The 14002-nt window shown below is 24.5% G+C and overlaps 1 protein-coding gene across 1 annotated transcript in view; it reads right to left on the bottom strand.

The window, feature by feature from the left end:
- The window catches only part of LOC129609809 (mucin-2), a 183499-nt gene that overhangs the window by 94690 nt on the left and 74807 nt on the right, over positions 1-14002 (bottom strand). The window contains exons 2-3 of the mRNA XM_055521931.1: positions 6759-6824; positions 501-626 (exon numbers count right to left, since the gene is read on the bottom strand). Coding sequence (XP_055377906.1) covers positions 501-626; positions 6759-6824 — 192 coding nt within the window. The remainder of the gene's footprint in view (positions 1-500; positions 627-6758; positions 6825-14002) is intronic.

Here is a 14002-nt window from a genome sequence, read left to right as displayed (position 1 = left end):
TATATATAATTTTGACATATTACTAAATAAATTAATATTTAATGTTTTTATTTGATTATTATCAATATATAAATTTTCAATATTATAATTTTCAATAAATATACCATTTTCTAATTTATCAATTAAATTATATGATAAATTTAATAATTTTAATTCAATTAATGGATTTAATAAACCCAATTTTATTTCATATAATTCATTATTTGTTATCGATAATAATTCTAATTTATTTAATTTATAAAATGGATTATTATCATATGTTGATATATGATTATTATCTAACCATAAATTTTTAAGGTTAGGTGTTTTAACAAATACAGCATTTTCTAAATGTGTTAAACCATTATGTTGTAAATATAAGTTTTTTAATTTATTTGCCATACTAAAACTAAAATTATTTAATCTTGTTACATTTTGATTGACAACATATAAGGTTTCCAATTGTAAAAATATTGTAAATAATAATCTTGGTATTATTTGTAAATTTGAATTTTCGATACGTAATTCCGTAATATTGATGTATTGATTTTGTTCATTTTGATTTTTAATTGATAAGAATATATCAGATTTATCGTTGCCAGTTGTATCAGAATTTAATCGACGGCATATTGAATTGGCGCAAACATCTTCAACAAAATAATAGCGTGCATTTGTTATATTCAAAAGATTAATAAAGATTATTGATGATATTATTAGAGCAGTTTTATTAATCAAATAATTTTTGAATTTCATATTAATTTTTTTTTGGATTTTGATTAAAATTATGTAAAAATAATAAAAAAAAAATAAAATAAAAAGAAAGTTTTAGTGTTTTTTTTGTTTTTGCATATAAAAATCACGCCGATATTTTCACGTTTTCTATAAATTTTTTTTTTTTCGTAATTTAATGATTATAGTTTGAATATGATGCTTTTCCAAACAGCGATTGTTGTATACTAATCTCGTTAATTTTAATTACTCTAATTTTTAATATATTGATATGAAAATATATTTTATGTATAAAAATGTGTGTTCGTGGGTATACGTGCACAAAAGTAAGTCTATTTTATAAAATTTTTATTTTTTTTTCTAATTTTTTTTTTTTTTTTTTTTTTTGAAAATTTAATACAAGTAACCAGAAACGTTTTATTTAGTTCAAATTCAACGTATACTAGGGAAGATTAAAAATATTTTGATTCTTTTTTCGTTGCTTTTTCAAAAAATTGTAAAGATTTAAAGCTATATAAAAAATTGGTCTAGAAAATAAAATAAGAAAAAAAGAAATTAAATAAGAAATCGAATTTTAAAACAACTGATAAAATTTTTGGAGGTATTGTGTTGGGATGATTAGGTTTTTAGGGTGAGTTTTGAAAATATGTACAAAAAATATTTTTGACATTTTAAGTGAACTTTTAATTTTTGTCATATACGCGACGCTCTGAAGCTTTCAAAAGTCAAAATAGATGTTTCATTACGTTCATCTAATTGTGATAATTTTCGACCATTTAAATGCTTTTGTTTTCGATCTCATTTAGGTGCATATTGTCATTTTTTTCTGTGAAAATTCTGTTTATGGTTAACTTAAAATCTGGTTATGGTCAATAATAAAATTTTCGTTGAATATTGCCAGCTTTTCATATATAATAGTTTACAATCAAGCCAATGATTTGTGAAGAAGCTATTTTCCATTGAGCAAATGAAAATTATATTTTTAAAAATCTACTAACAATATTGCATATTTTTAGGATGAGCAATGTGAAACATGCTAATGACATCCTATTGATTTGTTGGGTCTGATACGGTGAGGTAATTCTATTTCATTTAAATGGGGCTGCTCTCTAAAAATGTATCCCTTCGAACGGGGAGGGGGGTAAAATAGGTATATTTTAAAAATGGGCTTTTTCACTACTTCAAATTACTTTTATAATATTATGTATTTTTGTAATAGTTACGGCATTGATCAATTTGGGCCGCTATTTGATTTCAAATATTTGATATTTTCGAATTTTAAAAATTTGACTTCCTTACCCAAAAATTGCCCTATAATTGCCAGGATTGAGCCAATTTTCATACTGATTTTCTGAATATTATTTTTGTATTTTCATATTCGTAATTTTCATATGTATATGTACATAAATACGTATATATGTATATTTTTGGTTTTCTTATTTTGAAACAATGCTGTTGATAAGAGCCTCAACGAATGCTGAGAGGTTAAAAATTTAACAATAATATTGATATTGAAATTCAATAGGTATAGTAAAAATTTTCTGCTACTTGTAGTATTTTTTAAATTTTTTTTTTTTGCTTTTTTATTTTTGTATTTAAATATTATTTATAGATTTTTCGTTTCAATTTAAATTTTAATAGTACGCTGAACAAAATAGACTGGGTGCAATCGCAATGTAAATATTACAAATAGTCTACTTTAAGTATTTAGTTCAAAATATAGACGTGGATTTATAGTTTCAAAGAGAAAGAAGAGTGAATGCAACGAATTTGTTATTTTTGTAATTGAAATCAAAAACTATGTCAAGAAATCTAATTTAGTAATGTTGTTATTTCCACTACATAGTATATGAATTCTTCGTAACTGTAGCATTTTAAAATTTAATTTTGATAGGTTAAAGAAATTTTTCACAATTGTGAAATATAATTGAAAATATTGTGAAATTTGTAAGTTGTACGAAAAATATAAAATTTATTTGCATTTAAAAGCATTTAACACATTCATATTGGGATATCTGAGTTCGAAATTCGTACAAGCGCATAGTTTAAAAATTTTAAAAGCATAATTTTTCGATGGGAAAAAATGATAAATAAAAAAATTGGTTTAGACACAGTCCAAAACACGATTTTAGTGGGAACAACACAGAATGGTTTTGACTTTCGACTCTCATACATGGCAAAGTTGGTTTTGTTTTTGCAGCATCATAGTGACTTGGGTTAGTTTTTTTAAATATTTGAAACATTTTTCGGAAAATGGACTAAAGGTCCAGGTTACACCAAAACATGTGTAATACCTCCATGTACAATAAAAATCTCTTGGTGATAACCTAAATGTCTCTCTATTGTTTCTCATTACAATAGCTTTTTGTATCGCTTCTGCCTATAGTTTTGCAGACGCGCCTTAGCTTAACCCCTTTTTCGAATTTTTCTCAATACTTCTGTTGATTGATTTCACAAAATCGAACAATTCTGACTTTTTTCTGACGGGTTCTCCAAACGCTTCAACCAAGTGAAATTTTTCCCGAAACTGTTCCTCATTTTTATGTGCCTTCTTCTAATATTTACGCGGATTTTTTTTTTCATATTATTTTTCAGTTTAATTCAGACTCTTAGAAAAAATTCTCGAAAGAGGTGTAGTTGACGATATTTTACATGTAATATTACGTGATTTATTTATTATAAATTGAAAAATTTTCCAGTTACATTTGTTGTTTGAACATTGAACTTTGCTTGTAATAAATCTGATAACAGTACTATTACACCTATCAACAAGACTAATTAAAATTACAAAATTTTCTATTGAAATAATGGCTAGTATATCTGTCATCTTTATCAAGAGAAAAGCAGAGCTTAATCCAAAAATAGAAACAAATAATTAAAATATTAAATGAAATTTCATATTTCAAAATTTTCAAGTTATTAAAAAAATTTCATACTTATTTCTATGTAAATTCGTTTGAGGTCCCCATTTAATTGTTTACTTTATAAAAAATTCACTAAGTACACCGAAGAATTAAGGGGTTAATTAACAATTTCGTTATAGAAATGTTGATTAAATGACTTGACTGTGTATTAGGTGAATAATTTTAACAATTAAAATATATTTATAACAACCGGATTGCGGGAGACAGTAAATGAAAATATTAGATTGACAGAACATTAGTTGCATTTACAGTAGTAATTTGACAGATAAATATAGTAGTTTGACGGTGTATTATCTGACAAATGTAGTAATTTGAGAGTTCGTTTTGCATACACATGTATATGAAAATTTAATGCGAGTGACTTTTAAATTATATAATCAATGGAATCACTTTCCTTGTATCATTTTTATGCAAATAATCGTACACTTCAAGTTTTATAATCTGCCTGTTTTATATCTCGCTTATTGAGCAAACAGACATGTAATTTTTAGTTTGCAACTGTTTGATTGCTTATATGAATTCTATATCATACAGTTCTGTATGATCGTATGCAATTAAGCAATCAAACTGTTTGTTATTTTTTACATGGTCTGTGTGAGCCTTTACGTGATTCTTAAATTCTATTCAGCTTAGACAAAAATTTCTAAATTTATTTATACATATTTTTTTTTGAATCTCGATTTTATATTTGGGAATTAAAGTCATAACGCCATTCAGACTTATTATGACATATATATATATATGTATGTAAGTATTTAATTAAGTATTAAATGCAGTGGCGCCTTACGTTTTCGCAAAGTGTAAATAATTTTATTTCTATATTATAATAGCAAAAACTATTATAACTCGTATGTAAAAATGTTATAATAATATTTATAATCAAAGTTTCTAAGATTATTAATGACCGGAAATCATGATAAACCTTAGCGTCGTTTTATTTTTTTAACTCCATCGCATTGAATAAAACAAAAACAGAAAAAAAAAATTCTAAATTCAAAATATACGAGTGTAGAATTGTAACACAATTCACACTATCAATCGGGTTTGTTTTTTACGCATAAGGTCTACGTGCTTACATTTTTCAAATTTATATTTTGTATATCAAATGGAAAACACATATATCGTATTCGTACGGAAAATCTGTTTAATAACGATCTGTAACTGTAAATTTTTTTTTTTGTAAATCATAACTGTTAAAGTGTTATTTTAAGGCGTTCATAAATTTTTTTATTTACGTTTTTTTAGCAATTTGTTGTTTAATTTTCTGTGTTTTTTTTTTCTTAATTGTTTTGGCTATTCGACTGATAATTTTGTTATAAAAATAAAAGAATAATAAATGAAGTTTTTTTTTAATAAAATACCCTTTAACTGATATTGAAACGTCATTTTGAAATTGTCAATAAAATTATGCAAAAAATGAAGTAAACAAAATAAAAAATAAAGAAAACAAAAACTTAAAGAGAAATACGAAATTTCCAAAAAGAAAAAAATATGAAAAAGGTGAATGGACGACAACTTAAGTGATTCAAAACACCGAAATAAACACCATTCAACTGTAATTGAGAAGAAAACAGAAACAACACATAAACAAGAAATCAAAATAAAAGTGAAAATAGAAACTAATTGGTCCGACCTACTTTGAGGAGCGTTGTTTTTTTGATACGTCAAATGACACCCATAAAATTAATACATACAAATTGCCCTTATGAAAAGGTAAAATGGTAGAGATCTAAGATCATAGATAGAAAGTAAAATATTCGACTTGGCTACTGTATTTCGGTAACAATATGTAATGTATTATATGTATTCAAAGATTGCCTTAATAAAAAATTTTTTTGTGTTATTTTGTAGAGAAAAATGAGTTCTATGAGTTCTATATGGATTATCTTTAAAATTACTATTGGATTTCGGGTTTCTTATAAACCGATAGTCTTGCACATTTGATTCAATTTGTTTCAAACCCTTTTGAAATTGGTAAGTGATATTAAGGGTTTGATTATATGGATCTCGCTTTTTTTACTCGTCGAGTGACAAGAAACTGAATGAGTATTAAATGTTTGTAAAATGTAATTTTTGAGTGAGGAGAATTTGTTTGTATTTCGTATATCGTTTTTCCCAAAGCCTATAAAAAATTTAATTATCATTAACTTTGTTTTTCAAAATGAAAAATTCCGTCGATCTCTTATATTCTCCCACATATATAAGAGAATTTAGTAGAAAATATTATTGGCAAAATTATATATGTATCTATTTGAAAAAACCCAAAATTCTGACTTGAAAGTAAATAAAAAATTATTAAAAAGGTGAGTAAAATATCTTTCACGAAATTGCAAAATAAAATTTGAGTATTATGAACGAAAAATGACATGTATACAATAATATTACAAAATATTTAGATTTACAATCATAAAAATAAAGTGGCGTTATAAAACGTAGTAGCGCATAGCGCTTACGAATACGAGTAAAAAATTTGCCGGTATTAAAGAAAAAAAAAACAAAAGAGATGAAATTTTCGCAACCCACGTACATATTATAATTAATTGCGAATGTCATGCGATGGTCAACAATTTTTATTAGTGATTTAAACAAATTACGGTAAAAATTGGTTTTTATTATTAATTTTAATGTTATAATAAAATAAACATTATGTTTTACTATAATTGGGTAACAGATGGCGCTTTTGAAAATAAATTAAGTCATTTTGTGTGAGATAGTGAGGCATACTTTAACACATATGCATACATATGTATGTATGGATAAGTAAATTATTTTTATATACATATGTACATATTTGGTCTTCGAAAACAAATAATTAATGTAAACTATTATAATTATCATATAACAAAAATAAATATATATGTATGTACGTAATGTAAATAAAAATTCGTATTACGAATTGAAATAGTTGGTGTTAATAGATTGCGTTATTTTTGGAAAAGGTTGCCGTAATATTGTAAATTAGTTAGAATTAATTTTTTTTTTTTGCGAAAAGTAGGTTATTGTTTAAAAATTAAAATTCTCTTAAAAGTCTTATACAAATAATTTGACTAAAGTTTTGAGTTTACCAAATAGTATTTAGTAAAACTGCAATCATAGAATTATATATTATTGATGTACAATAAATACCCTGGTAATTGCATTTTCTGTATCTAGCTGTTGTGTCAAAACCGGTTTCATCTTTCCCAATTAATTCTTAAAAATAGATTTTTGATTTTAACAGTGAATTAACTTTTTGAATAATTTCTGATCTTGTAATTTTAAAAGATTTTCCAAATCAATTTTTCTTTCCGGAAATATGAGAGTCAGTCGCATTCAAGGAATTATGAAGTACATATTACAGCCTGCACAAACAATTGGACTGATTCGATATTTAAAATAAGGGAATAAAAAAATGTTTCTGTTAAAATATTTTGAAAACATTTATGAGTTTGTCGTTTTCGAAATTTGCTCACAGGTTTTCTAGTGTTGTAGCGACTAAATAGCTTTAGTATATGATACAAATTTCATTGGACTGACATTTTAACCTTTATTCACTATATTAGTTTGAAATAAAAAAAAAATAAATATTTTTTTTAAAATTACCATGTTTTTTTTTATAATAATAAATTGACTTCTTTATATTTTGAATGCGTTCGATTATAGGTCAGATAATTGGCTGTTTTATTTTATTTTACTAGATTTTTGGCTTTGATAACCTATACATATTTTGAATTAGCTTAATAACAAACTGATTATATTTAATATTTTATAGAATTTAATTTATATTATTAATAAGAATGTAATTAACATGAAAATAAATTCCCTGTAGAATTTGTATAAATTTTTTTTAATTTGAAATAGATTTTCTCGGATCAGTTCAGGTTATTTTGTCTTTAATAATTAAAAGTTGAATTCGTGTAAGTATTCGTTATGTTAGTAAAGAGATATGTTATTTAAAAATGTACGCAAATTTACTAATAACATCCATACCTTTAATAAGAGCTGCACGCATTGACATTGTTATCTGCATCTGTTTTAAATACTGACTGAAACCTCATTTTGAAATTGTCAAAGCAGTAATGCAAAAATGAAATAAACAAATTAAAATTTTTTAAAAAATAATTAGTACCGAAATTAGTCGCTAATCATATAGGTTCCGGTTGAAGTGATGGAGTTTTAGCGGTTAGAAGGTATTGCAAATTATAAAGTGACGAATATGTTCATTTCTAAAGCAAAATTTTGGTTTATTTGGTTAAAAGAAAAGGAATATGAGTTTGTAGAAAAAAAAACTATCGTTGGAAAAATATTCTATCCTCGATTTAAAGACCATTAACGCTGTTTGGACTTTATTAAGGCATGATCTTTGTTCAAAATCTTAGCTCTTTCTTCTGTGCCGGTATAGGATAACAAAATAATTGGAAATAAAGGAATAAATTTATTATTCCTATATTATTTATAGGAATAAATTGGAAAAACAGGAACAATAGGAAAAATAATTGGTAGAAATTTAACATAAGTTTCTTTTTACTTTATATAGGATAGGTGCCGTAAATAAATTTGATAATGCAGTATTGTATTGTAGTGAGAGCTTTCAGGTAATAGTTTAGTAAATTAGCCTTAAAATTGTAATTGTTTAGCATCATTAAATTGTAGTTTGGAAATTGAGAAATCCAGATGGTGATTTTTTAGAGGAGCGTGTGAAAACGTTTAATGCTTATAATATATTACATTCGAAATTGTAACATGATGAGTCAGAAAGAGTAAAATTATCAACTTAAACTATAATAAATTGTTGAAGAGTCTACCTTCACTTCAATGTTAAAGAAATTCATTCTATTCTATTTTTCTTTAATGGAGACTTTCTCCTTGCGGAATACATATTCATTTTTTGTATTTAAAATTATCTATGTATTTAAAATGTTAATCTAAATGTCTTGTTAAAGATCACCTTTAATTTTAATCAGAAAGTTCAAGTTGAATACAGTTTTATAATTGATGACTTAATTTCATTATTGCATAAAAAAACTACGTGCATATAAAAATTCTTAAAAAACCAAGATTTCTTGGAAGATTTAAAAAATTTTTGAAGGTCTTCAATGTTGCTTTGAATCTCTATAAGTACACAATAAATTACAAAATATTGTAAACATAATATGAAAGAGATCAGATGACATTTAACAACGTTAACATTTAGTAAATAAGATAAAAGTCTCGTTTGTCGTCTGAAATGTGAACTCATAAATCATATGTTTACAATTATTGAAGTTTACAAATGTCAAGTATAATAGGTTATAGTTATATCTTTTATCATAATGTGTATCGTGTATCAAAAAACATGATTAATAAACATTAAAATCAATCATTTTACATTTAAAACCGCCTATCATGTAATTTCAGACAATTAATCAATAAGTATTTTGTACCTTAACAAATTAACATGATATTATGGGTATGAAAATGAAGGATTACCCTATTATACATAAATTGGAAATATTTTGAAAGTATTTAGTAAGGGTATTAAAAATGAGTGCAAATTGTGTAAGCATGTAGCAGTAAGTGTATTTATACAAAACCTATGTTGATCAACAACTTAACTTCAAAATTTTTTTCAGTTAAAATTTTTAGGTTAAACTATCATGACTTTTGACTGAGAAAGCCCTGCCCAAACAATGTGTACCATCTGATGACCAGAGCAGGATAGTCAAACAGAATATGTATTGCCGTCTCCTTGTCACCTTGTGTAGATTCAAATATAGGAGTCCAATTTACCCAGCTTGCGCAAGTGATATTTTATCGGACATAGCCAGCAATAGCATATAAACTTTTACAATTATCACAATACTCGTATAACAATGAAAAATAACTAGCCGGTAATAGCATGAATCCGGATACGATCCATCCCAGGCAGTTTTGAGGAGAACTTCCTTGAGCAAGATAGAAAGAACAGTTCGCATGATGACATTACACAGTAGTCTCCCAGCGAAGATTCAATCTCAAAATTATTGTAAATCTTTTATATTTCATTTTAAAACCATAGCAAAACTTTCCTTTTAATTTCAGTCTTTGATTTAAAATAATAATGTTTTTTAAATTTCCTTCAACATTTCGAATTGATAAAAAATTCACTGACATTTACGCAAAACATGCAATTGTTGAAAAAATTTGAGTTTTATTAAAAAAACTTGAACAAAACAGAAAATAACTTTAATGATAATTTTTCTAATTTTTCTAAGCGAAACTTCCCTTCGCTATTCGTTTGTAAATGGGAGGTATTTGCTCAAGACTATTATTTTTTCTCGACTGTTCTTTCAATTTCTTAAATTTGTCTCTTTCTAAAATTTTTAGAAAAAATAAATAAAGCGAAAGAGACTCAACAAATTGTTCCTACGTTCTATGTTATGCTTATTTTTTTGCAGTTCTTGATTTGACACTTCATTAATTATAGCGTTTGATTCGGTTTTCCATTTTCTTATTTTGGTAAATTCAATGAAAAATAATAATGTGCTTTTTTTTACTACAAACCTTTCTTTTATCCCGAAGAATATCGAATTATTTGCAAAATCAATAATTCGGTAGATTCCAAAAATTAATATTTTCCCTTCACTTTTTACATAAAAAAGTCTTAATGAGGCTTTTAAAAAAAATTATTTATTAATTTTTTTTTAAATCACTATTTAGGCGCAGCTTAAACGTTCAAAACTTTTATTATTCGTTTTCTTTCACTTATTTTATTTCTCATTCTACGCGCTCGCTAATTCGTGTTGGATTTATCTAAGAACTAACAATGAAATTAGAAAACTACTCGTACTTCTATGTTAAAAAAACAAAATAATCACAAAAATATTCATTTCGTTTTTCTAACTTTTAAAGTGCGTATTTTACACGGAAACATAGGAGGCGAAACAATCGAAATTCCAATTCTACTTTGATATTTTATCTACTTAATTTACGAAATATTTATTTTTCTTAACTAATCTTAATCACGTATTTATTATATTAGTGTTTCTTTCATGTTATAAATTTAACTAAATCTATCTTATAATCGGCATCAACTTAAAATCGCGGCTAAATAAAATAAAAACACGATTTTAAATTCAAAGAAATACAAGAAAAGTTAATTTTCTAAACTTTTTTCTACAAAATATTTTTTTTTTGCTATGGTTTCTCACCAATTACAAATTAGTAGACTAGCTGGCGGTAATATACAGAAGTAGAAACTAAATATTTAAAAAGTAATCTAATAATTCAATGATCACAAAAAAATATAAAAAAAAAAAATTATTTATTATTAAACGCTTCAATCGCCCATTATGGATCAATTCTAAAAAAAAAAAAATTTATCAATTTAAATACAAAAGTCGCGTGAGAAATAAATTTTCGTATAGATTGGCCAGATTGCTTTAAGAAAAATAAAAAAAAAAAAAAGATGAAAATTATATTTAACCTTAATAGCAATTAAAATTAACTGATGTATATAATTAATAAATAAAATAAATAGGTATACAATAAATTTGAAGATGCTATATTTAAATTTAATAATCGCCGAATATTCGCCGAATTTTGTACAAAAAAAAAATTATATATAAAATCATTTTTTAATTTATATGACCTGGATTTTTTTAAAGGTGTTGCCTTCTAAAAAATAATAATAGACATAATAATAGCACCACGTATGTCTGTTCAATATGTAGACTACGATTAATGTCATTATTGTTGCTTTTCCTCGCCCCTATACCTGTATAACACATTTAAACTCTAAACTAAAGTAAATTGTTTTTTGTTGCTTTTATGAAAATCCGGAAGTTTTAATATTATTATTATTTAAACGTTTTTAATTTCATGGAAATTATTGGAAATATTCTAAAATTTCAATTTTTAAATTTTTATGTATTTCTGTTATAATTGTGGTATATACCACAATACTCGTGTATTACAAATACCATACAATAAAAAAAATCATTTGAAAAATTAAATCAAAAAGAGATTGAAATTTTAACACTTTATTAAAAATTTTTAGAGTGAAAATTAAAAATTATTAATATTTTAAAATTTAATTATTAAATTAGAGAACAGAATAGAGTAATAGTAAAAAGGTTTTATTGGAATTATGTTATGTGGAAGTATTTCAAGATGAGCATTGTGATACATAGAAAATCCAAGTACATCTTGCGTTTTTCATTTAATTAGAAGGTTTTTCCTGAAATGTGATTTTTTTTTTTTTAGAAGTAATATTAAATTTTAAATTTTTGAAAAATTAAATTTAAAATAATAATTTTAATAATTTCTAAATAATTTCAATTTCTGAGAAATTATTGTGAAACCTGAAGACATTTAATAAGGTAAAGTAGAAATTTATTATTATTTTTTATGAAATTTAATATTAAGGAAGCACATTGTCTCTAAATCAATATATGTACATGACGCAGAGAATATGGATCAAATTTAATAGTAAATTTTAAAGATTGTGGCAAAATTAGAAGACTATTACTAGACAAAATTAGAGATTAATTGTAAAGTAACTTTTGCTACTGCAGTAAAATGTATAAAAATGATAATTTGATAATTGGTGTGATATAGAAAAAATTTCAGCGAGTTTTACAATTTTTTTGGAACATAATTGTGAAAATGAGCCCTGCGAAAACCTAATTCATAAAAACTTCTGATTTTGAAAAAAAAAAAATTTTTTCATATTAAGAACACAAATGATTTGTTTCGTTACAATTTTAAGAAATTCATTGAGAAAGACGCTGTCTAATATTAAGCCGAAAACTGTGTTTCAAAATTTATAAAAAAACAATTAAAATTTTTCTTAAAATATAATGATTTTCGAATTGCATTTATTATTTTTATCGATTTTCTTTCTTTAATTTCCTCATATAAGATCGAACTCTTAAACTAGAACATTACAATCTGTATATTCATCAAAATATATGCAGAAAATTTCTATGCCACTCTTGAATATTATAGAGTGCATATTTTTCTTGCTAAATCTTAATGAGAGCGGGAAAATGAAAATTTGTACCATTCTAAAATCTGTTCAGAACTCAAAAACAGTATGAAGAACAAGTTGCATTTACGAAAATTTGGAATCGAATGAATGTAGAAACAAATGCAATAAACACCATAAATTATAAAAATAAAAGCGTTTCATTCACTCATTCCCATACATTATTGTGAAAAAGTTATCTTGCAATGACATCTAATGGAAATTTACTTTTATTTATATTCGTATACACAGAAAAAAAAGAGTAGAACATTTAGCTAAAACAATAGTATAAATCACCTAATGAAATGCTTGATTTTCAGCCTCCTAAACTATTTAGCTACATTGCCTAATTTAAATTAGCTGAATTTACTTTTTAATAATTAGGAAAATTAACCAAATAAATTTGCTGATTTATCTACAATACTAGCTAAAATACCTAAAAATTTAGGTGGATTAGAACTAAGCAAATAGTCGATTCACCTAATCATTTAGTTAATTTATTTTAAAACCTTTTCGAAATTTAACTAAAGAAATAGGAATTTCACCTAAATAAGTAGTTAAAAAATATTCTCAACAAAAGATAATATACCTAATTATTTAGTTAGAAAATAGAAAATATAACTATTTTTTAGTTAATTATAATAGGGTTTTTACCTATTATATTAGAAAAAGTATCTAAATAAATTAGGCTCGTTTCTAAATTTATTTAGGTTTAATCCTGAAAATAAAAAGGTACTATAAATTAAAAATTAAGTTTTGTTTCGTTTAATTTTATTTTATCCAATATTTTTTCAGTTAATGTCACATTATGTTAAATGTAAAAACACGAAAGTTAACAACAATGATGATGGGTTTTGTATTTTTAAAATTATTGACAAGTTAATATTCCTCCTTTATAACATTGAGTTGTAATTTGATGAACAATGTGTGCTTAAAATATTTTATAAATTTTAATATCGTTAATAAAAAAATAGAGTAAAAAAAAATTTAAAGTATTGTAATACCGTAAGGTGTAATGCAAAACATCTAAATTTGAAGGTTTCCATTGTTTTTTTCGCCACATGTAAGACTTTATGGTTTGTGGTTTCTGAAATTTATATTTTAATTATATAATTACGATTTATTCAGGATTAATATTATTTTTGAGCCAAATTACATTGCTTTAAGTTTCAGTCTCCTTTTTCTTAAACTGGGAATTAAAACTTGAAATTAATATTAAAGTTATAATAATTATTATAAAATTTATATAAAATTAAAATTACCTACAGGCTGCAAATGTAATGATTGACTTTTCAAAACTTACATCATACTAGAACTATATCTTCGAAAGTAAGAACCTGTTTTTATTACTCTTAACACGATTATCACTTTTTTTATTTAGTCCAATATGTAAATTTTTTGAATA

This window comes from Condylostylus longicornis, unplaced genomic scaffold (assembly GCF_029603195.1).
Source record: "Condylostylus longicornis isolate FDR11 unplaced genomic scaffold, ASM2960319v2 ptg000040l, whole genome shotgun sequence".
NCBI classification, from domain to species: domain Eukaryota; kingdom Metazoa; phylum Arthropoda; class Insecta; order Diptera; family Dolichopodidae; genus Condylostylus; species Condylostylus longicornis.
This window is presented reverse-complemented; position numbering and strand designations above follow the sequence as displayed.